The sequence below is a fragment of the Triturus cristatus genome, chromosome 11 (assembly GCF_964204655.1).
Source record: "Triturus cristatus chromosome 11, aTriCri1.1, whole genome shotgun sequence".
NCBI lineage: Eukaryota > Metazoa > Chordata > Amphibia > Caudata > Salamandridae > Triturus > Triturus cristatus.
The window spans coordinates 105,700,466-105,724,416 of NC_140594.1; the positions used below are offsets into that span (position 1 = coordinate 105,700,466).

Below are 23,951 nucleotides of genomic sequence, written 5' to 3' on the forward strand. Positions count from 1 at the left end.
TAAATCAATTGTTTTTTTGCTCCCCATGCCATTCCAGTTTGAACCCAGCCGTATGCAAATCAGTCTTGACCTTGCGCCCAATGGGAACAGTCCAGCCTGAACTGCCAGGCCAGGTCCTCCCTAGACTGGAAACAAGCATCCTAGGACCGGTTACGGTTTTTCACCCCTCATCAGTTAGTATAGCTTGACTCCAGTGGCATAGAAAACTCACTGTGCCACTGGAGCTCACTCGATGCAACGGCTTCAGCTTGAAACACAGGCCCCGAGTTTTCGCTGCAGCGCCTCTGAAGAACCACCACTGCGCAATTCTCAAGCAACACATCACCATAGTCCGTGACGCACCAATCCGACTTCAACATTGGGCCTGCTTCGACACTGTGAAATCAACGCATCGCAACTTGGCTTTCGACACACCCTCGACACATCATCTTTGGGCACCGATTTCATCATAGACTTCGCATCGCAGTAAGGAACCAAGGTATTGTGCCCGTAAATGACACCTCACCTCCCCAGCGCTACGTGACATCCCCAGACGTGTACAGCTCGACGACTCTGCACTTCTTAACCCCTTCGATGCTCATGACGGAACGGTTCCGTCATGAGCATCGGTTGAGCTGTGCTCATGACGGAACCGTTCCGTCATGACCACGCCCGCGCTAGAACCCTTCAGCACCGCGGGGGAATCCGCGCAGCGCTGAAGGGGTTAAGGAACCGACGCATCCCTGTGTACAACCACGTAGAACCTCCTCTGCGCAACGCACTGTCCCGAGCTTCACTGTGCCAACGACCTGCATAGCAGTAAGGAACCGATGCATCACCAGCTTTCACGATGCCTCGCATCTCATGTCCACGCATAGTCTTAGATTTTTAACACATTTAAGTTACATTTTGCTGGTCAATCGCAACCATTGATTTTTAATAAGTATACCTTTATTTACCTTTGACAATTAATATCTTGAGTTATGTATGTTGGATTTTTGTTTGTTGTGTATTCAGTGGCTGTCTGTAGGTCTAAAGATGACCTCTAGGGCACTGTAAAGTTTTCTTCAGGTGATTCAATGTGAGGACCTCCAGGAGATGTGAAATCTTTTGCCTGCAAATCTCATCTGTCGTTGCTCTATTATTATCATCTGCGGATCAAGTTTGTAATGAGATGTTTTCAGTTGTTCATAGTTAATTATGTTTGTGCAGGGGTTTGTAGAAGGGCATGAAAGAAAGGAATGTCTTTCTGGATTGCTTTGTGTGGATGGAGTGTGTACAGAAAGCACATATGTAAACCGGATGAATATTTGTAGAGAGCAGAGGAATGCGGTGGCAGAGCATTGATGTGAGGACATTTGGGGAAACACGGAGGTGCAGGCCAGATCAAAGTGGCAGGTGTGGTTCTTGGAGAAGATATACAAAGTTGATTACACCTGAGAAGAATGTGGTTTGGTTAATACTTGAAGAGAAAAGTTTTGGAGATGGGTAGAGCAATGTCTGGTAAAGGTTGGGATAGCAATGTAGATATATTTAGTGAGAAGTATGGGGGCACGATTGACTCATTGGAGCCTGTGAAGATTAGCTAGATAGTGGTGGCTCAGACCGACTGAGTGGTTGGTGTACTGATGGGCTGAGTGTTTGGTGTAATGTAGGAAAGTGCCCCTTTTTGACATGGTCACCATCAGATTTTGCCTGGCATTTGATGCAATGTTGATTGAAGTGCACTGGGTTTGTGCTAGCCAGGTGCCAAGAGTCGGGGCTTTTTCCCTAAAACAAGGTAACTGTTCAGTTGTTACCCACTTGGCAAGACCTTTACCACCTCTGTAAGTCCCTAGTAAACGGTACCCCCAGTCCCTAGGGCATGGATACTAAAGAGGGTGCCTAAGAGCTGCTGCATGTATTGTGCTACCATAAGGGACCCACCATTAAACTCATACAGACTGCCATTGCAGGCTGTGGTAATGGTGCAGACAAATGGGAAAACGTGACATAGCACACACCCTGTGAGGACATATCTGCATGAGCAGATATGCCCCTGTGGTGTCTAGTTTAATTGCTAGACAGCAAAAGTGGACAGGAATGTCATCTTAAGTATATGTACTGTGCACTAGTCATTACGAGTTCCCCAGCTACATGATGGATTTACTGAAAACTATGGTGTTTGGTATCAAACAGCTTGTCTTAATAAACCCATACTGATGCCAGTAGTGGATTTATTAAGATATGTATGCAGAAGGCACCTTAGAGGTGACCCCCGAACACCTACCAACTTCTTAGTTTGCTGGCTGACTTGTATGATTCAGCCTGCCACCACAGACCTGTTTCTGACCCCCTGCAGGTGTGAGCCCACGCTCTCTGAGGCCAGAAACGATGCCTGCTCCGGAAGAAGGTGTTCACACTTCCTCTAGCAGGATGGCTAGGGATTTAGCATATCAAAGACCCTGCTGCCTTTGATATACGACTCTGGTTTCCCCTCAGGCCTGGGAGATGCTATCCCCTGCCCTGAGGCCCATCGGGCACCAGGACAGGTGGAAAAGTACCTATTCAAGTAGGCCTGTTGCACTACCAGTCAACTCACACCCCCTAAGGTGGGCTGCATGATGTACTCCACGAAAGAAGGAATCCACCATCTTGTTTTTGGTGGTATTCGAAACTCTGGGACAGGGTTATGCCGACTTGCCACAGGAAGAGGTCATATAGAGGGTGTAGTGACCCCAATGGTAAGTAGCCCATTGGCTACTACCCTTCACTTCCCTTAGCGCCACTAAATTCAGTATGTAGGTAGCCCCCTACCACTAGGAATTCCGATTCGCCTGACTAAAGAAGAAGGACGAAGAAGAGCAGAAGAAGCGAGAGAACTTTGGACAACTGGTGGACTTTGGTGCCAACCCTGCGTGCCTGCTCTTGGCCTGATAATTGCGACAATTCGACACGTCCTGCAGCTGTGCATCCTCAAAGCCTCGTTGGGCTGCCAGCACTTCGCCAACCAGCCAGCATCTCCCTTGACCTGGAGGAGCCACCTCCCTGCAACCTGCAGCCACTGACTGCATGTCACCATGCTCCAAAGAGTCAAATCCATTCCCCACCAAGTTTAAAGCTACCAGGAGCCATCCTGCATCAATATCCCAGGGACCGGACCCTTTGCAGCAACCAAAGCTTGTTTGAAGTCCAGTCCGGACTCCAACACTGCAACGACCGACCAGCCGATGAGGGACTTCCGCATCACAGAAGCCAGCACTGAGAGTAACCCAGCTCTGCTGTTATGTCCCTCTCTGCAGGTCAGACTGAGAGCCTTGGACGACGTCACACGGGATCAGCTGACAAAATCCTCTGCACAAACTGTGCCCCCTCCACCCCCACCTCCCAGGATTCTCCTGAACTGAGCCCCCTGTTGGGAGCTCCCGGACTTGTCCCCGAGTCACCCTCTGCAGCCTGTTTCTCGGTGCTCCCCTACTCCCTTTCTTGTCAACTGTGTAGTGCAAGGCTTCCAACCGTTGCAGCAGCTCTACAACCAGACACTCCAGGGCAGGTACCCCGGAACTGCTGGTGGATCTTGTGACCTTGACCCCTAGCACCTTAAGTCCTTAAGGGGACCCCCAAAATACGATTGCAAATACTTGTATGCAGTATAGGTTTGTTTTTCCATAGGAAAGCATTACCGCGTAAAAACCCATTTGTGTGACATTTTTTGCTTAACTGTAAAAACCGATAATTCAGAGTACTTACCTGAAGTTCTTGGTGTTAAACAAAATATTAAAATACCTGTTATTTTCTAAATTGGTCTAGAGTTTCTTCTCGAGAGTCTCTCATTTATTGACTTTTGCTTAACACTACCCTTCGATAAGTGTGAACGGCTCGCCCACACTGCCACAAATGAGAGCATTAGGGGTTATTAATTTAAGCCCTGTAAGCCAATAAGGGTCGTCTGGACTTCCTGCTGAATGTACCTCATTTTGGTACACTACATAAAAAGCTAGCTTCCTACAAGCACCAGCAGCATTGCATTTGAGAATCGGGAAACGCAGAGGAGAACTGGGTGAGCTGATGACATAATGCCTAGGATGAGGATGGCGGTGACTGTGGATGAATCAGTAGATGAGTGTGATGAATGAAGGGTCATTGGTGAGGCTACATTGTATGTTCAATCAGGAGGTGTATTCAGATAGTCAGGCTTACAAGGATAGTATTTTCAATAAAATATGCTAATTTTCAAAAAGCCTATCATTATTGCAGAAAAACTTCTGATAGCCACATATTTCAAATTTTGCTTTTCTGGTTTTTACTTCCTTAGTAGGGAGGGTGAACCCATGATAATCTAAGGCATCTGGTGAGCTACACTGTACAAGTCAAGAGCTCCCAAGGTGTCCCCTTTATTTTATTGGGAGAACTCTCTCCGTAGGAATAGCAAAAGCAGAACGTAACCTGCCCAGCGATACTAGAACTTTAACATGTTAAATTGAAAAGAGCATAAACGGCTTAATACAACTAACATCACCGCGGTGCAGCTCTATATTCAATTCTACTTCTTCTCGCCACAAGTTTAAGTTCTATGTCACTTTGTGACAGTGTTTGCATAGGCTACTTTTTGTGTTTTTATTTTATTTTCTGGGCATTCTGGTTTGCTGTGTATATAAGCACACACGGACTGCCCCAACATTCATAGTATATTTGATGTTGGATACCAAGGCCTTTGTGTAGTGGTTTAATTGCAGTGCTTTTGGCCTTGCTGTATGAAGTGTGTCCACTGATGGTGTTTTGTAAGAGCCATACATTCTGCTTTTTCTTGATGTTTATATTGTCACTAATTGTTCACACAAGTGCAAATATATATACATATCCATTATTATTTTTTAAAACATACAGATGTTTTTTTCTTCTGTCACTGTGATGTTTAAAGACTGATTGCATTTAGTCATTTATGGATTAACATTTCTCCACCATTTTTAACTTTGCGTTTCCCCTTTTGTGGCCTGGCCATGGGGTGTTTTGATGTCACTGGTACCTTTAGCGCGTCACTACTTGCTCATGCCTGTCTCTTGCAGCAATTCTACGTGCCCTGCAACCTTAATGTGAAGCCCCTGATCCTGCTGCATTTCCTGGTCACCTTGAAGTACTCTCGGGTGCTCTGCTTCACCAATACCAAGCAAGCATCTCACAGGTGAGTGCTATTGCCTTATCCCATAGTGTTGCATGAGTAATCCTTATACATTGCTTGTGTGTTCATGTGTTGACTGTTCACTTTGTTTACATATGTATTCTCATCCTCTTTTTCTGCACTGCTGCATCAGACTGACCCAGCCTTTCCCTTAAGCAGTGCTTGCTTGTCCATAGGTTTGCAAAGAATGGTGCGTAGAGATGGGGTGAGTGGTGTTAGGAAGCTCTGCAATTTTTGAAGCATGGAAGCATGGTATTGGGGTGGAGAATTGGACAAGCTGTGTGGGATGATGGTTAGAGTGATGTTTGGTGAAGCCTGCACAATGTTTAACTGCTTGTTGGCGAGTAGAGTTTGAGAATGATTTTGGTGAGGAGAGTTGTTGGAGGAAGGTTTAAGGAAATTGGGGGAAGTAAGCTGTGGGGGTTTGGTAGGCGTATCGGGGCTAGGAATAGATTTGGAAAGGTGGGATAAATTAGAGTAGTTTTGGAAGGGTTTGGGGTGAGTCTTTGTGAAAGTTGTTGAGCGATGAGTGTCCATGGAGTTACAGAAAGTATTACATTGACAAAGTGTTTCAGTTGTCTAGTGTGTTAGTATTCCCTAAGAAAGACTTTTTTTAATTTCTATGTTTCCTATTAGTAAAGCTGGGAGAAAACTGTTCACTTTCCGCACAAACTGATACTGCTACTCTGTTAAATTTGCTACGAAACTGCTGCATATGTCGACATGTATATGCTCAGTGCAAAAACATGACTTCAAATACCAACCAAAGCATGAAGGGTTCAACATGTCAGAATTGGGTTATATGCCTCCTTGTGAGGGAGGATAGCAGCATATCCATTTCCTTTGATAGGTGTGGTATTTTGTAATTTTAATGTGCATGTATGTGTGGGGGCCCTTTTGATATCTACTGCTTTTGTCAACATGACCCAAATTGCTGATTTATTTTAACACTAAAACCAGTGCCTTGAGCCTGAGGAAGACATACTCATATTCTCTAGTGCAATATTAGCACTTTGTGTCCAGGTAATAGAAATAAAGTGATCTCAGTAGTTTCTGAAAAAATCTATTATAGCTAAAGTTTGTTCATCTTGTTTAAGGGGAATGCAGAACAGGTAGTTTTACACGTTAGGAGTCTTGTTCTTTGGACAGAAAATGTGTTTTTGTTTTTTGATATATGACAAATTGACATGTTTTTTGTTTGTTGGTTCTGTTTGTCCAGATTGCCCAAGTTCACAAAAGATAAAAATCCAAACACCATGGTCTCACTCGGAATAGCAGCATCCGGTGATCTTTTGTTTTTAGACCCGGGGTCGATCACGCACCACCTTGCTTTCTATACCCAAGCATAGGTAGCTAGTTTTTCCTATCCGTCTTTAGAGCCACCTCCAGGGTAGTCAAGCAATATTGTATAGAGGCCTAATAATTGGACTAATATATGAAGGCTTATTCCCAGTTCTCAAAGGGAAGCCAGAAGTCATTTTGCTTATTTTTACGTGCCCTATCTAACCGATTAATATACCTTATTGAATCCAACCATTCTATTTTATTTGGAGGAGTGGCTTTTACACAATTTTTACATATTTGCCTACGGGCAAGCAATGCTAGGTAAAATATAATTTTTTTTTAGCATTTTTCAACAAGGATTCGTGATGCTCCTGGATCCCAAAGAAAACAAAAGGTTTGCTTACCTCGAGCATCTCTCCAAGTATTGAAAATATCGTATTACTCACATCCAACCAGAACCCTTGAATCACCGGGCATTCCAAGAACATATGTATATCATCGCCTTTTTCTTTACCACATTTAGGACATCTTGGCGTATCGCCTTTCCCCAATTTTGATCATTTGTATGGCGTCGAATAGACCCTGTGGAGACAAATAAGGTGGTTCCGCCTTAAATTTGCGGCACGTACCGTGGAGTATGATAAGTCACAAGATACTTGCCATAAATCTTTCATCTGCTCTCCTGGCAAGTCCTTTTCTCACAGTGCTGCTGGCAGATTAAAGTCTCCGTCTGATATCTCCTTTAACAGCCAGTACAAGTTTGCCACCTCTTTTTTCCGGATTACGTTGTTTGTCATACGAGCTTCCAGTTCATTAGACAGTCCTGCACCAAGACCATTTGTAAGGCTCCAGCTCTTTATTTGGAGATATTTAAATCTTGACAGACGACCGAAGGCTATCTCTTGACCCTCTTCCCAAGAAATTAAGACTCCGTTTTCCATCAATTGTCCCCAGGTTTTTTTTCCTGCTTCTTTTAATGGAAGGGCCAAACAGTCCTTGGACCACTTTGGTGATCCAGGGGTGTTCCAAATAGGAGCCAATCCACTATAGTAATTCAGTTTTAGTTCTCTCCTGAACTTATACCATGTGGTTGCAAAGCCCTGTAGGGTTTTCAGGCGCACCTTTTTAAAGTATCGTGGGTCTCCATATTTATATATAAAGCCATACTCTCCCCCTTTTACATTACAAAGCATTGCTTCAAACATTTTCCGATCAATCTATTGCACTAAATAGACATATCCCTCCTTTTAATAGAAAGACCCAGGCGTAGTAGGATAAGTCAGGCAACCTTAGGGCCCCTTTATCGTATTGTCGTCTTAATTATTTTTCCACGATATTCTTACACCTTTGGAGGCCCAAATAAAACCAGTAATATTTGACTGGATCTTTTTGAGCCAGTCTTCCTTAAAGGCCATGGGGATATTCTGGAATAGAAAGGTAAGCTTTGGAAGGATGGACATCTTTACAAGGCTTACCCTTCCTTAGATGGACAGAGGCAAATGAGACCAACTAAGTAAAAGTTTCCCCACTTTCTTATTGATTTTCTGAAAGTTGGTTTCTGGAATTTGTTCTATTTTTTAGACAATTTTAACACCTAGGTATCTCATTTCCTCTTTTACACAGCTCAGTGGTGCGTTGATATTCCAAGTCATCCTGAGATCCGCCCAAAACGTGCTGCCAGATCGTATGCTACTGGCAAGGCAGGAATAAGATCTGAGATATAGATTCCAGATCGTCTGCATACAATCCTACTTTTTTCTCCCATCCCCGACTTTTAAAAGGTATTATACTCTCGTGTTTTCTTATTTTCTCCGCTAAGGGTTCAATATAAAGGTTGAAACGCAGGGGAGATAACAGACACCCTTGCCTTGTCCCCTTGTAAATGTTGAAAGCTTTTGATGTGTTCCATTTACTAAAAAATTGACATATTGTCTGGTAAAAGTATGTGCAGCAAAGCATAACCAGGTCATACCATGATGGGGCACTTTATTTGGTAGAGGAGAGGGAGTCAACGTGGATTCCTCCTAGCTGTTTGCAGAAGTTGTGGGCTTTTAACTGCTTTGGAACAAGAGAAATCAATTGCAGTGGATGAGATTTTGGGGATTTGCATTCCTAGTGTCCTGCTTGCTACAATTCTCCCATCCAGCTTTCTGTAAAAAGGGTTCCACAAGTGGGGTTGGTGTGATTAGTAGACACTCTTGTAGGTCAAGTGGAGTGTTTCAAAACATATTCAGGGAACTGTGGTGAACCAGTGGAGGGCCCAAACAATAGGCCAGATGTGGGCAGGAATCCAGATGCCATGTAGCTGTGTAAGCAGTCCAGTTTTAATCCAGTTGCCTCTTATTTCTGTCCAAGATGCTTTATGAGGCAGTAGTTAAGTGGAATAGGGCAGACACAATGCCTGTGGCTCTTTACCTAATTTTACATTGATCATGCCTTTATTCCAATGGCTCATCCACCATTCACCTTAGCGGGGGTTTGCAAAGCTAACATCTCAACCTTCTGTAGTAGAAGGATCATGTGCTCTTCCTCATAGAAGCAATAGAGGCTGCGCCCCTTCAACATCAGGGCAAGGGAGTCTCCTCGCTGTACTTCCTCATCCTCAAAAAGGACAGCTCTCTCAGGCCATCCTGTCGAAACATTTCCGCATGACAACTCTGCATGGCATTATCCCTCTGCACCAACAAGGCGAATTCATGACTGCACCTGACTTCTAAGACCACTACTCCTAAGTTCCTATCCACCCTGCTTATCTGTGGTACCTCTGATTAATGATAAGTGAACAACTGTACCGATTCAAGGTGTGGCCTTTCAGAGTTACCACAGCCCCAAAGGTTTGCACAACATGTCTAGCGGTGATAGTTACCCATCTCAAAAGGAGACACCCTAGCTAGACAATTGACTGATTCAGAGCGCTGGCAGGCAGCAGTGCCTAACCCACACTCTAGCTGTTTTCTCCTGCTCCACAGCTTTGGTTTTACAGTAAATGAAGCTCGGTCCCATATTCAGCTCCTCCAAGTGTAACCCTTCCTAGGATCCATTCCAAATGCCACCTCAGTCAAGGCATACCCAAACCAATAGAGATTGGTGGCAGTCCAGCAGCTAATGCCTCTTTTCTTGCTAAATTGTTACCTCGCAGTGAGAACAGCCAAATGTCTTTCAGAGATTGCCTCTTGCATAGCCAAAATTTCCCATGCCAGACTCTATATACATTTGTTACAGGAGTGTCTCTCAGCACATGGGTCGCAAGTGGATGGTCACTGGGAAGTTCTTGTTTTGGTAAGGGCAGTTCCCATAGTTCTCTGCTGTAGTGGAACAGATCAACTTGTTGCAGGCAGCCACGTCTTGGACCCAATTCTACAAGCAACTATTACCATGGACGCACCACTCTGGCAGCAGAGTGCATCTCCTCAGTACGACAGTTCAGGTGCCATAGGCTCCTCAACAACAGGGTCACCACAACAATTACATAGAGCTCTGAGACATTCACCTAGCTCTGAAAGCATTCTTTCAAGACATTCAACGCAAGGTAGCAGTAGTCAAAATGGATATGTAACGGCCATGTACTCAGCCAACTCGCAGCAATAGCACAGCAGATTTGGCTTTGGGTAAAACACCTCCTAGTGCAGTTTTTGTCGGGGGTGGACCATGAAGTTGCCAAAAATGCTCAACAGGATGCTTCAAAGAGTCCACAAGTGGGACCTCCACCTACAAGTCGTAGCCCTATACTTCTGCCAGTGGTGTTTTTCACACAGATGTGTTCGCCACTCATGACAACATAAAATGGCAAAACTTCACTTCCAGTTTCCCCCACGCCCAGTCCATGGGCAATGCTGCATGGATGTACTGGAAAAAATTCTTTGGAGGAGTAAGAAACTTAAATAAGGTTAGAACCTTCAGCCTCTCTATGCTTGCCACAATATGACTAGAGAGGGTTACCTTGGCTACTTAAATCCCGTTATTGTCTGCAAGACTGTTGTGTGACCCAACCAATATCTCATTAAGGTGTAAGATTAATCACCCAGGTAAATCAGTGAAATCACTACAACCTCATAGGATATATTGTTGGGTCCTCACCCACAGGTACCACCTGTGGCTTGCCTTGAGGAAATATGAATTTTGTGATCAGTTATGTCCCCTATCGTAGACCCCAACGGCTCCATGTGCATGCTATAAGTACATGTATGTTCCCTCCAGTTCCAGTTATGAAGACGCAAATACATGTGCGTCCACCGTCAACATGTCCTCTTTCAGATCCGCCATGAATGGGTCAGATATTCCATTCCTAAGTATGAAAGGCCACCGACTTTATGTGGTTCACTTTCCACATTTTACAGATTCAGGCGAGTAGGCCCTGAATTCTGCCATCAAGCCTTTTCCTGCCTTCTGCCTCTGAAAGCTCCAGTCCGAGCCTGCATCTGTATCCATGAACTTTGTCCTACTCCCTGCGCGGCTAACGGTGCCTGATCCAGCCTGTTGCCTGCCAAAAACTGTATTTCACCTTCAAGATTATCTGCTCCGCTCCTCATCTGATGCATTCCTGTCTAGTAGTTTAGGTAAACATTCTTCCAGCTACCGTGCTAAGGGCCAGGCCTCGCTGTCCTCATGCAAGTAATTCATAGCCCCTGTTACCATGGAAGATTCCTGCCCCCTCGCATCTCATGTAGACACTTAGACGCTTGTACACGCACTAACAGTCAGTATAGAATAGATTTCTGTCCGAGAGACCTTTCCTTTTGGATAATACAGTTCTTTAAACATAAGATATTAGATATGATTTGGGATTAGGTTGACATGACCCCCCAGACTTCTGTCTCCACATGTAGAGCTAAATGTCAAGTCCCCTTCACCCTCTAGTTGCACGTCAATCACACGTCATGCGGCTGCGCGCGCATCTCTGCCAAATATTTCTGCTGACATTGCAGGATTCTCTTATGGATCCACCCACTTGTGACATCATGTTTAATGACGTATTTAGTTACGCCTATGTTTACGCCTATTTTCATTACGTATGTGTATCATATCTGTATTATCAGCTGTTACGCCTCTTGCGTCTGTCTTAATGTAATGCTTTCCATATAAATATCATTACTTGTCAATAATGTATTGCCTTCCTTCCTGAACCCTCATGGTGATGGAATTTGAAGCCTGCAGTTCGAACTGTAATTCCTTTGTAGAGGAATAAAGCCTTTTAGAACCTCTAATACCACGGATTCTGCCTCTTATATTTACTGAGTTATTCTTACTAGACTTTACCGCATAAAAAATAGTACCGGTAATGAAATATTTACCACATAAATTGGCGCCCGAACAGGGACACTTTCTCATCTCACGCGCCGGAGGTGCGTTGCAGGCCCGGTCTCCTGCCACAGCTGAACGGACAAAAACGCGTACCTGCAGGATTTCCTGTATCTCCCTCCGGCCAAGCGGGGGCGACTGAGGCTGCGATCAACACCCAGACGAGGCGGTGAGAAGTGCGAAGTATCCCGACCAGAGCCTAGCTGAGAGAGCAAGATCCGAGGTATACAGAGGCCCACCAGGTTCCGAAGTTCCGAGTCCAGTCGAGTCGAGTCAGGTCCAGTCCAGTTCAGTTCCGAGGCCTTCCATTCCGCGCTACCCGGTGAGTACCATTGCCGGGGAGGCATTTAAACGTGCACATAAGCTGTGCCGGTCAAGACGGGTTTGGGTACACAAATCCGGTCTGCACTGTTTCAGCAGTGTATCTGTACTGTTTAGCAGTATATCTAGTATGTCTTGCATATAATTCAGTATTATCTAGTGTCAGTATTATGTCAGTAACTAGTTTTCTATTAATTATCATTGTTCGTTCAATGTTAAATGTTAAATGTTTTAAGTACGTTCTATACATTGTGGTGTGAATGATTGGTCATTATTGTGTTTATTGTATTAAGTGTGTTCAAGATTAAGTAACCAGATCTAAAAATGCCGCTCTTTTCGAAATTAAGACAGATCAAAACTAGAAAAGGGGTACTCGAAGAAGCTGTTCCCATTCCACCTAGGGACACTCCAGGGTACTTCATGTATCATAAGCATGGCCTAGATGCCGTATTATTTCTTGATTTATGGGTGGACTACACCAAGGATTTACCAGAGAGTCAGAGATGGCCCGCAGCTGGGACCTGGGATGCAGATTGCATCATGAGAGTAGAAGAAGAATTATGGAAAAAGAAAGCCAGACAGTCACAGAAAGATGCCATTGAATTATGGCGTAAAGAATCATATAGACGTACAGAAAAAGCGCTCAGACAGGAAGAGAAAGGTAGGGAGAATTCGAATAAAACCCGAGAAAATTTATTAATTGAGGAAGGTACCCGAGTAAAAGCAGAACAAGTAGATAGACAACGAAACACTCTTATGAATGGTATGTATCCTCTTCTGGCCGAAGGGTTACCTAAGGCTACCCCGGAAATACCGAAAGACTTGACACCTCCATTACTCCCGATAAAAGCACATCCCAAAACAGCAAAAGATGTTTTCCTTTCCTCCTATTTAGATGACGTAGCTCCCGAGTATGCTAATGCCACACCACACACACCGCTTGCCGATGGTGTACAACACCAAGAGCATCCGTCTGTATCCCCGCAACAACAAACTCCTACGCCCATTCCCACAGGTCCGTCCGTTTCTACTGTTTTTCCCGCATCTACAATTTCTATCTTACGTCCAACGAATCCTTTCGTGCCTAGCACCTCAGACGGTGCTACAGGAGGTACGACAGACATGTTTGCCACGCCGCCGCGAAATAAACAGACCCTTAGAGATTTAGCACTTCAACGTACACCCCAACTAGCGACATCCGACATGTTTAAAGAACATCTTGTGGATTGTAGATACGATCCAGTGCCAGGTAAACAGGACAGATTGCTACTATCATCACTACGTATAAGACGAGCTACATTGTATTTAATGACGATACCAGGAATGGTTGAACACCTAGACAATATATATCACTTTGTCCAAACAGGGCGAGGCCCAGAAAGTATTAACGAAGCTATGGAATACCAGAAAGTGGATGTACAAAGACAACTACTACGTTTTTTCATAAACTGCGTGATCAGGAACCAAGACAGGCCTGGGGCAGATCATGATACCATGCAAAAACTTGCCAAATGGGGTCAGAACATATCAGACGAGAAACATGATAGACAGGCGTGTATAATCGCCATGTATCGAAAGATCCGCAAGGAAGTAGAACGAATACATAAAGAAAGACGAGAAGCAGACAGAATTGAATCAGAGGGAGAGGAGGAGCAAGAGTCAGAACAATTAGAAACGATAGCTTACGTAGGTAAAGGAAGACCCCATAATAATACTAGAGGCTTTAATGATCCGATACGTCCGATACGTCCAGAATGTAACAGACACTTTCAAACCCCTATGTTAAATACAAGGTCCCCTGAACACCTATTCCAAGCCGCTGATAAATTACTCCGAGATCGTAGGGGGTACCATATGCTCGATTCCATGGACGAGCAAGAATTAGCTAGGTCAGCAGTACAATGGGCTGACAGTCCCAGCAAATACAGTGATGATGCACTAGCACACACGTTTCTGAATCTTGCCCCCGACGAACAGCGTTTAGCTGGTATATACATGATTCAACACCTCCTTATATTATATAAAAGCCAACACTCCGATCCTGGACCCTTACCTGACATATTGACAGAATTACTCACGAATAAATGGAGAGGGTCAGGTACTGATTTAATTAAAGAAATTCTAGAATTTCGAAACCAGTATATAGCTTTCGTGTGCCCAGAACATGTTCCAGTTCCCACTATGGGAAGAAAAATGTATCACATAGATAGACAGAATCCCTTACGCGAAGTACACCCAATCAGAGGTGAAGATAATAACTTTACACGCGTGTTTGTGTACACGCCTATAACTAAAATTGAATTATTAGAAATGAAGAAAGTAGTACCCAGCCATGACAAGGATCCAGCAGGTTTCCACCGTGAGATAAAGGACATGTTACTCATGGGAGAGTATACTTACCCCGACATTATGAAAATATTGAAAGTGTTAATGCCTGCCGGTGTTTACGAGAAACTCAAAGAAAAGGAATGGGAGGTGGGAGACCAAAAGATAGATTGGACAGCATTAGAAAACGAAGAAAAGGCCCGAGCTGCAGGATCAGGGCTTGGGGAAAAGACTACAGCACTACCAGGATTACTAGTGCAGGTACTGCCACGTTTATTAACTACGAAAAAGGAGGACTGGGGTGCAATCTCAGCCTGTAAACAAAAGCAAGATGAAGACACTAGTGATTTCTATTCCCGATTTGAAAAATGTTTTGGTATTAATAGTGGCATAAAAGCAAGTAGCGAATCATATCCACATCTGTTTGTGACAAAATTAGTTGAAAATTCCCTGCCGCAAGTTAAGAATAGAGTATTGAAATTTGAGAGTACCTGGCAAGGTAACACCCCGTCACAGATGTTACAGATGTTACAATATCACCACAATAGAATTAGAGAAGAACAAGAACATGAACAAAGACGTATGAAAGATACGAAAATGAAAATGCTTGTTGCCCAGACAGTTCCAGCCGATGGTCATAAAAAGGGTGATTCCGCAGGTCCGGTGAAAGGGACATGCAACTATTGTAAACAACAAGGTCATTATATACACGATTGTCCAGTCCTGAAACATAATATTGCCACAGGTAGAACCCAGGAAAGACCACGTCCACCTAGACAGGATCAGAATCAACAACAAATACCTCAGCATGCACAACATAGGTCAGCTCCGCAACAACTAGCTCCGCAACAGGCAGCTCCACAACAGACCGTAGCACCACCACAAGCGCAGCCTATTGCTGCAACACAAGCAACAACACAACAGATGTATCAGTATGCACAAGCTGATTATCCCGATTATCAGCGATACACATGAAATAGCCTAGAGAGGGAAGTTGGCTTACCCCTTATGGAGGTTCCTGTAGATCAAGAGGGACCTTATGTACATAGTGAACTATTAGGGGAAGACAGAAAGTTTTTACTTGATACAGGGGCAAGCAGAACAACTATACGACGCAGTGAAGTTCCAGGGGCACCCCTCTCAGGCTCGCAGAATATTTCCCTTGGATTCTCAGGAAAGCCTATCATTAATGAAGTAACGCAACCCCTTCCACTTACGGTTGGTCCATTGACACGTACTACAGATTTATTGCTTACTAAATCATGTCCAGAAAACTTGTTAGGTATAAAAACATTGAAAGCTCTAGGAGCTATAATATGTTGTTCTCCGGAAGGAGTACGATTATTTTTACGTGACTTTAAAGGTCACTACGTGTCCAGAGACATGGATCACCGGCTGCAGAATTTACCTACACATCTATGGGCACAAGGCCCAACTGATGTTGGTTGTATGAACATTACACCATATCGAGTCACACTAAAAACAGGAGTAGTACTACCACGAATGCGACAATATAAGTTACCACCAGATGCTGTTGTGGCTTTGTTGCAAATCATTGATGAGCTCATTTCACAAGGAGTGGTTGTGGAAACCGACTCCAATGTATGTAATTCCCCGATAATTCCGATTCTTAAGAGAACGGATCCAAAAGCATCACCAGTATATCGATTGGTTATTGATCTGCGCGAATTAAATAAATGTATTGTACCACAATACCCTGTGGTCCCAGATATCTCTTCATTACTAACAGCTATTGACTCAGAAGCAACGTTCTTCACTGTAATTGATCTCAAGAATGCTTTCTTTAGCGTCCCAATAGATCCGGAAAGTCAATATTTGTTCGGATTCAGTTTGAATGGACGAAGTTTTAAATTCACACGCGCTCCTCAAGGATTCACAGAAAGCCCCAGCATCTATAGCCAAGCACTGAAAAGAGAACTTGACAGTATCCACATGCCAGTTAACACTGCCTTGCTTCAATATGTCGATGATCTGCTGATCACCGCCCGAAGTGAACCTGAATGTGAAACTGCGTCACTGACGGTTTTAAAATTTCTGGCCGACAAGGGGCACAAGGTGTCCCCTTCTAAGCTGCAATTCTGTGTCCAGCGAGTTGTTTACCTTGGGCACTCGCTGTCCAAGGAGGGAAGACAGCTTACACCCGACCGCATCCAGTTAATTGCTAACATGTCACCACCCAAGACACAAAAGGAGGTGCGGGCTTTTATAGGTCTCACTTCATACTGTAGGCAGTGGATCCCTCAATATGCATTTCTAACAAAACCACTCGTCCAGTTAACAACACAGGAGGCAGCCACATCGACTGTTCTCCCTTGGACTCAAGAACATACACATGCCTTTGAAAGCTTAAAGAAAGCTTTATGCCAAGCACCTGTTTTAGCAACACCATGTTACAGTAAACAGTTTACACTCTTTGTTACAGAACGCGAAGGTACTGCCTTGTCAGTACTCACTCAGGAACAAGCAGGATCACACAAACCATGTGCTTATTTCTCTAGTACATTAGATCCAGTAGCTCAAGCTCTTCCTGCGTGCCTGAAATCAGTGGCAGCAACAGCTTTAGCAATCAGACAAAGCGATGCCATAGTGTTAGGACATCAATTGACAGTACAAGTACCACACGCAGTAGAGGTTCTCTTGAACCGCACACAAACACAACACTTGACTATAGCGAGACTTACCGGTTATGAATTGACATTGTTTCAGCCACATATAGAAATCAGACGTTGTAATACGTTAAATCCTGCCACACTGTTGCCAGTAAACGGAACAGATCCATTAGCACATGATTGTATTGAAGTCATTACTATCACGACGAAACCCAGACAAGACTTGACAGACATCCCTTTATCAGATTCGGACCTGACATTGTATGTAGATGGTTCATGTATGAGAACAAGTACAGGAGAGTTAGTGGCCGCTTACGCAGTCACAACAGACACTGAAGTCATTGAATTAAATTGTATTAACACTTTGTCAGCTCAAGCAGCAGAGCTCATCGCTCTGACACAAGCCTGTATTCAAGCCAAAAATAAGAAAGTCAACATATACACAGATTCACGTTATGCATTCGGAGTCGTCCATGACTTCGGGGTACTGTGGCGAGAGAGAGGTTATTTAACTTCTCACGGTGCCCACATCCAACACGGACCCATCATTCAAGCCCTATTAGACGCGATTCATCTACCTACTGCAATATCGATTATGAAATGCAAAGCTCATACAAAAGTTACCGATATCATTTCTCAGGGTAATGACCTAGCTGACAGAACAGCTAAACAGACTGCTCAGAACCAGACTCATACAACTGACGCGACAAAGACAATAGTTCCGACACCAACACATTGCATGACAGTTAAGGATCCCGCCCTTGATGTAATTGACATACAGACACATGCTACAACAGAAGAAATAAAGAAATGGACTGAATTAGGAGGGATCCAAACGGATCAAGGATGGATGACGAAGGAAAAATCTATATGGTTTCTTCCCGACTCCATGGTTCAAGTCATCATTAACACAATACATAGTCCAGCGCACCTAGGAGAAAAAGCTATGCTAGACAGTATTCAACACATTTGGTTCAACAAACACCTGCGAGCAGCAGCCAAACAGAAAGTACGTACCTGTATGATATGTTGTCAGTTTAATCCAGGTAAAAGCATCCCCGTAGAGCAGGGTGGATTTCAACCTCCCGATCATGCTTTTGAAGTCCTCCAGATGGATTATATCCAGATGGAACGATGTCGAGGATTCAACTATGTTCTCGTAGTTGTTTGTGCTCTTTCCCGTTGGACAGAAGCCTACCCGGTTTCAGATTACACTGCCCCGACTACTGCCAAACAGTTAGTTCGAGAATTCTTCCCACGATTCGGTTTGCCACGTGTTGTCTACTCAGATAACGGCCAGCCGTTCTCATCCGAACTAATGAAACACGTTTCACTTCTATTAGGTTACCAATGGAAATTCCACTGTGTCCGACATCCCGAGGCAGCAGGTCTCGTGGAACGTCATAATCAAACTCTGAAAATTAGATTGTCCAAAATATGTAGAGAAAAAGGTGTCGATTGGATAGTAGCCTTACCAGTTGCGCTCTTTTACATGAGAATGGTAGCACATTCTCGAACAGGGCTATCCCCGTACGAGGTGATCTTCGGTAGACCACCAAATATGTGGGGGACGCCTATACCTTGCAAAATAACTGATGTTGACTGTAATATGCTGACAGATTACCTGGCTTCCTTGATGTCTGCACTACAATCTTGTCGTTCACAGGTAGCTGCAGCCTTTCCCGATAACACAGAGGTAAAGCCCCATGACGTGGTTCCAGGTGACCTGGTTCTGGTGCGGAATTTCGACCGGAAGACCCAACTGGAGCCTAGGTGGAAATCGCCTAAACTCGTTCTACTAACAACAAGGACAGCCGTGAAGATCGAGGGACGTAAAGGGTGGTTGCACTCGAGTCATATCAAAAAATTTTATGGACTACCGTCCGATGTGAACACTCAGCCCTGCATTCCCTCACAGACAGACTCAAAGCTCCCCTTGGTTGAACAAACAAAAACGGAACTTTATAAACTGAAATTAAGGTCTAGCAAGTCAGACAATTTGATTGTTTAAGTCCTCTCCAAGGTGAATCGGTTGAATTTGTCTCTGACATGTATCCTCTAGACCGGAATAGAGAAAGAAATCGACAGATGCAGCTTAAAAAGCATGCGTATTGTAAATCACTTCGTAGTCACTGCACAGTAACATTATTAATTTTGTTTTTTCTAAGTCTTCTGATCATCATAACTAGTGTATTGCTTCATATGTATTACCCTATTTCTAAACGTGCTTACAATGTTACTGCTGAACATTCTTTTAGCGAATTACCTCCGCATGAGTTGTCTTATAGATTTGCGCTGCGCAACAACACATTCATTAGTATGTTACATCACTCCCATCAGACCAGCAATGCTACAAATTGTTGGATATGTGGCCGACTCCCTCCCTATCAGAACTATAAGGGAGTTTTGCCCCTCTTTCCATATCCGTTCACACATAATGGCTCCTGTGGAGCATGGTTTAGTTTGATTAATTCCCTAGATTCAAATGCAGTAGTTTATCAAGACAACTGGGTATGGGGAAACCTGAACCTAGTTTTGCTTAAAGTCTGCTACCCTAACAAGGAGGGACTTCCCAAAAGAACAGGAACTGATCTAGAAAATGAAGTATATGGATTAGGTAATTTTACACTTAACCTCCTGATTCTGAATGTTGAATCCGAAGCTACGCCAATCTTGCCCGCTATGTCAGTATTCCCAGTTAAAGGGGAATTATGTGTAAGAAAGAATGGTTCCATACACATGGGCCATAGTAAATGCACCACTGTAATAAAATTCAGTGATCAAGGCAAGTCTACGTTTAGAGCTTCCCGTCATTCCTACTTCATATGTGGCCAGACCGCATATATACGTCTACCTCTAGATTGGGATGGTACCTGTTACATAGCATTCCTTCTGCCACCTGTTTTCCTAGCCCCTCCTGATTATCACAGAAATACATATTTAGTACACAATAGACAGCAGAGAGATCTCCCGATTGTCGATTACACTGAAACGGCATGGGAGCAATACACAGATTTCAATAAAGGTTTCTTTCCCTATATAGGTACAGTCACTAATAGTAAGCTGATACGTAGATTAACTAGAACCCTTGAAGCAGTAGTGAACGAGACTACTTCCGCCTTAGGCAATTTAACAGAAGAGCAGTCTGCTATGCGGATTGTTGTGCTTCAAAATCGTCTTGTCCTTGACGTCATCCTGGCTGATAGGGGCGGAGCTTGTAGGGTCATCGGATCAAGTTGCTGTGTTTTCATACCAGAAAACTCGCCGTCAGTATATAAAGCCATAACTCGCCTTCATAAGATTGTGAGCCAGATACACCAGAGTCCAGGCACCTGGACTTGGTCCGGTTGGTTCTGGAGCGTGTTGTCAGCCTGGGGATGGAGGATCCTATCCTTCCTAGGTATTGGCTTTCTCATACTATTCAGTTGCTGCTTATGTCTACAATGTGGGCCAGCGATTTGTGGTCTGTGCGCCACATCGTGTATCCCGCATCCAAGTTTTCGTTCAAGATCCCGGAAGAAGAAAGAAGAACAAATGATGCTATATGAACAGATCGATGGATTGATGAAGATCGATATCTCCTGAGGGTCCGTAGGGGACAAGGAGGGAATGAGGAAATATGAATTTTGTGATCAGTTATGTCCCCTATCGTAGACCCCAACGGCTCCATGTGCATGCTATAAGTACATGTATGTTCCCTCCAGTTCCAGTTATGAAGACGCAAATACATGTGCGTCCACCGTCAACATGTCCTCTTTCAGATCCGCCATGAATGGGTCAGATATTCCATTCCTAAGTATGAAAGGCCACCGACTTTATGTGGTTCACTTTCCACATTTTACAGATTCAGGCGAGTAGGCCCTGAATTCTGCCATCAAGCCTTTTCCTGCCTTCTGCCTCTGAAAGCTCCAGTCCGAGCCTGCATCTGTATCCATGAACTTTGTCCTACTCCCTGCGCGGCTAACGGTGCCTGATCCAGCCTGTTGCCTGCCAAAAACTGTATTTCACCTTCAAGATTATCTGCTCCGCTCCTCATCTGATGCATTCCTGTCTAGTAGTTTAGGTAAACATTCTTCCAGCTACCGTGCTAAGGGCCAGGCCTCGCTGTCCTCATGCAAGTAATTCATAGCCCCTGTTACCATGGAAGATTCCTGCCCCCTCGCATCTCATGTAGACACTTAGACGCTTGTACACGCACTAACAGTCAGTATAGAATAGATTTCTGTCCGAGAGACCTTTCCTTTTGGATAATACAGTTCTTTAAACATAAGATATTAGATATGATTTGGGATTAGGTTGACATGACCCCCCAGACTTCTGTCTCCACATGTAGAGCTAAATGTCAAGTCCCCTTCACCCTCTAGTTGCACGTCAATCACACGTCATGCGGCTGCGCGCGCATCTCTGCCAAATATTTCTGCTGACATTGCAGGATTCTCTTATGGATCCACCCACTTGTGACATCATGTTTAATGACGTATTTAGTTACGCCTATGTTTACGCCTATTTTCATTACGTATGTGTATCATATCTGTATTATCAGCTGTTACGCCTCTTGCGTCTGTCTTAATGTAATGCTTTCCATATAAATATCATTACTTGTCAATAATGTATTGCCTTCCTTCCTGAACCCTCATGGTGATGGAATTTGAAGCCTGCAGTTCGAACTGTAATTCCTTTGTAGAGGAATAAAGCCTTTTAGAACCTCTAATACCACGGATTCTGCCTCTTATATTTACTGAGTTATTCTTACTAGACTTTACCGCATAAAAAATAGTACCGGTAATGAAATATTTACCACAGCCTCATCATCGGATCGACGGCCTACTCCCCTAGTGTGGGTGGGCAGGCTTAACATATTTTTAAGCAGAGCGCTTGAGCTATTTGTTTAGGGATTTTATAAATATTAAAATTTCCTGCTGGTATCTATTATCTTTTTTAATGGTTGGTCCTTTGGCAAGATTAAAAACAATGCAATGTCATAGGAGAGTAATGACCCTATACATCTGAGGTTGACATGTTTCAGCTATTGAAATGCCCTGTGTGTCATTCTGCTTACTTCAGGACTGTATACTGTGTAAAGCCCTAAGTACTAAACTAGATAGTTGTAGCCATATTTATCAGTCGTCTTGCGTAATTTTCGTAAAAGGCATTCACGCAGGGCGTCCTCGGCGCCAAAGTCCCACACATGGAGTCTGCAGCGCCAAAGTCCCCAACAGGGCGTCCTTGGCGCCATGAAAATCGTCAACCAAAGGAAAGTCGAAACACAAAGAGACCCATGCGTCTCATGATAGGGATATTAGTTGAGGCTATCCTCCGGAGGAGCGCTGGATCTTGAAAGACGAGAGTGGAAAAACTGCAACGTGTCGAAGCCAATTCTCTGAAGAAATGTTTGCCAACCCTGATTGAAGTCGAAAGAAGTGATAACTTGAAACTGAAATAGCGGCGATTTTAATGCATCCTTTCTGGAATTTCCAATCCATTTGAAAGCTTCAGGGAACCGAGACAATTAGAGATAGGAGGTCGTACTAGAACCACCGATCATGACAGCGTCTCAAGAGGAAGAACAAGGAGACTTCTTCTACCAAGAGCTTGACGTGGACCAGAGATTATTCCCAGACATCAAAAGCCTCGACAACCAGTGGCAAGACCTAGACGCCAACTTACTGGAGGAGGGGGTCGACTCCTATCCCTTGAGGCCATCCCCTCCATATGACATTGCTATGTATAACTCAGTATTTAGAAGGGCAGCAGTCAGGTATGAAGTCCAAGTCATGGGAGAGAAGGCACAGACATGCTTTCTCCTTAAAATCCTCATACCTTAGCAAAGCAGAAGATAATACCGCCTGATGCTCCCCAGCATTCTGGATCAGGAAGGAGGCTTACATAGACCCAGAAGCTTGCAAGGCTGTAACCCAGAAGGTCGAAAAGAAATATAAGCACTCCTCCAAGGACCCACTATACATCTGGGAAAATGCTATGACAAATTCCATAAATGTGGCCACAGCAAGAAAGACAGACAACATTCCCATCCCCGGAGAAAGAGAGCAAGAGAGTGGATATTGTGGGGCCCAAAATGGAGAGAGATGTAGCAGCACAGTGGAGGATCGCAGACTCCAGCACCCTCGTAAATCAATATGCTCACCAACACTGGGGAAAAAATAGGAGATCTGATGAAACAGCTCCCCAAGCAATTCCAAAAGCAAGCATCTGCACTAGTAGAAAAGGGGAAAACCATTGGTAACATGTGCCTGCAGTCTGCCCTTGGCACAGCAGGCACACTGCCAGCAGATTGATGGTCACAGGCACAACACTGAGGAGGCACATCTGACAGCTGTTTTTATGGTAAATACCCCTTCACTGGAGAACACCTACTCAGCTCAGCAACGGATGCCATGCTGCAACAAAAGACAGTGGCAAGGCGAAGGCCATGGCATTGCTGCAGTTTCGAAACAGCCAACAAAGGGAGACAACCCCCTTGAGGGGACCAACTGGAAGGGGAAACTTCAGAGAGCCCTGCCACAGGCATCCTACCATCACACAGGCAGCAACAACAATCAACAGAACAGTGACCGCCTCCAGCAGCCCAGTGCCAGCCATTTTGGGGCAGAGCGAGGGGAAGAGGACAGCCCTCCAGAGGATCCAGCTCCTCAACCAAGTGACTCCGTTTACCAATCACCCCACCGTAACACCAGTGGGGGGCAGAATAAAGGCCTTCCTTCAGGAGTGGAGGATGGCCACATCAGACAAATGGATCCCCAACATTGTCCGACACCAGTACTGCATATAACTTCTAAAGACACCAGCCGGCGTCAGACCAAAGAAAAGATCACAGGTGGAAGAGGGGAGGCATTGCCGGTAACGCAATGTTTTTCCCTTAGAAAACTGTATTTGAGAGAGTGCCCGAAGCGGAAATCAACCAAGGCAACTACTCAACATACTTCCCAAAATCCAAC

General features: G+C 44.4%; 1 protein-coding gene across 1 annotated transcript in view; it reads left to right on the forward strand.

Moving 5' to 3' along the window:
* Window positions 1–23,951, forward strand: part of DDX51 (DEAD-box helicase 51) — a 139,132-nt gene that overhangs the window by 87,632 nt on the left and 27,549 nt on the right. The window contains exon 10 of the mRNA XM_085633323.1: window positions 5,025–5,140. Coding sequence (XP_085489449.1) covers window positions 5,025–5,140 — 116 coding nt within the window. The remainder of the gene's footprint in view (window positions 1–5,024; window positions 5,141–23,951) is intronic.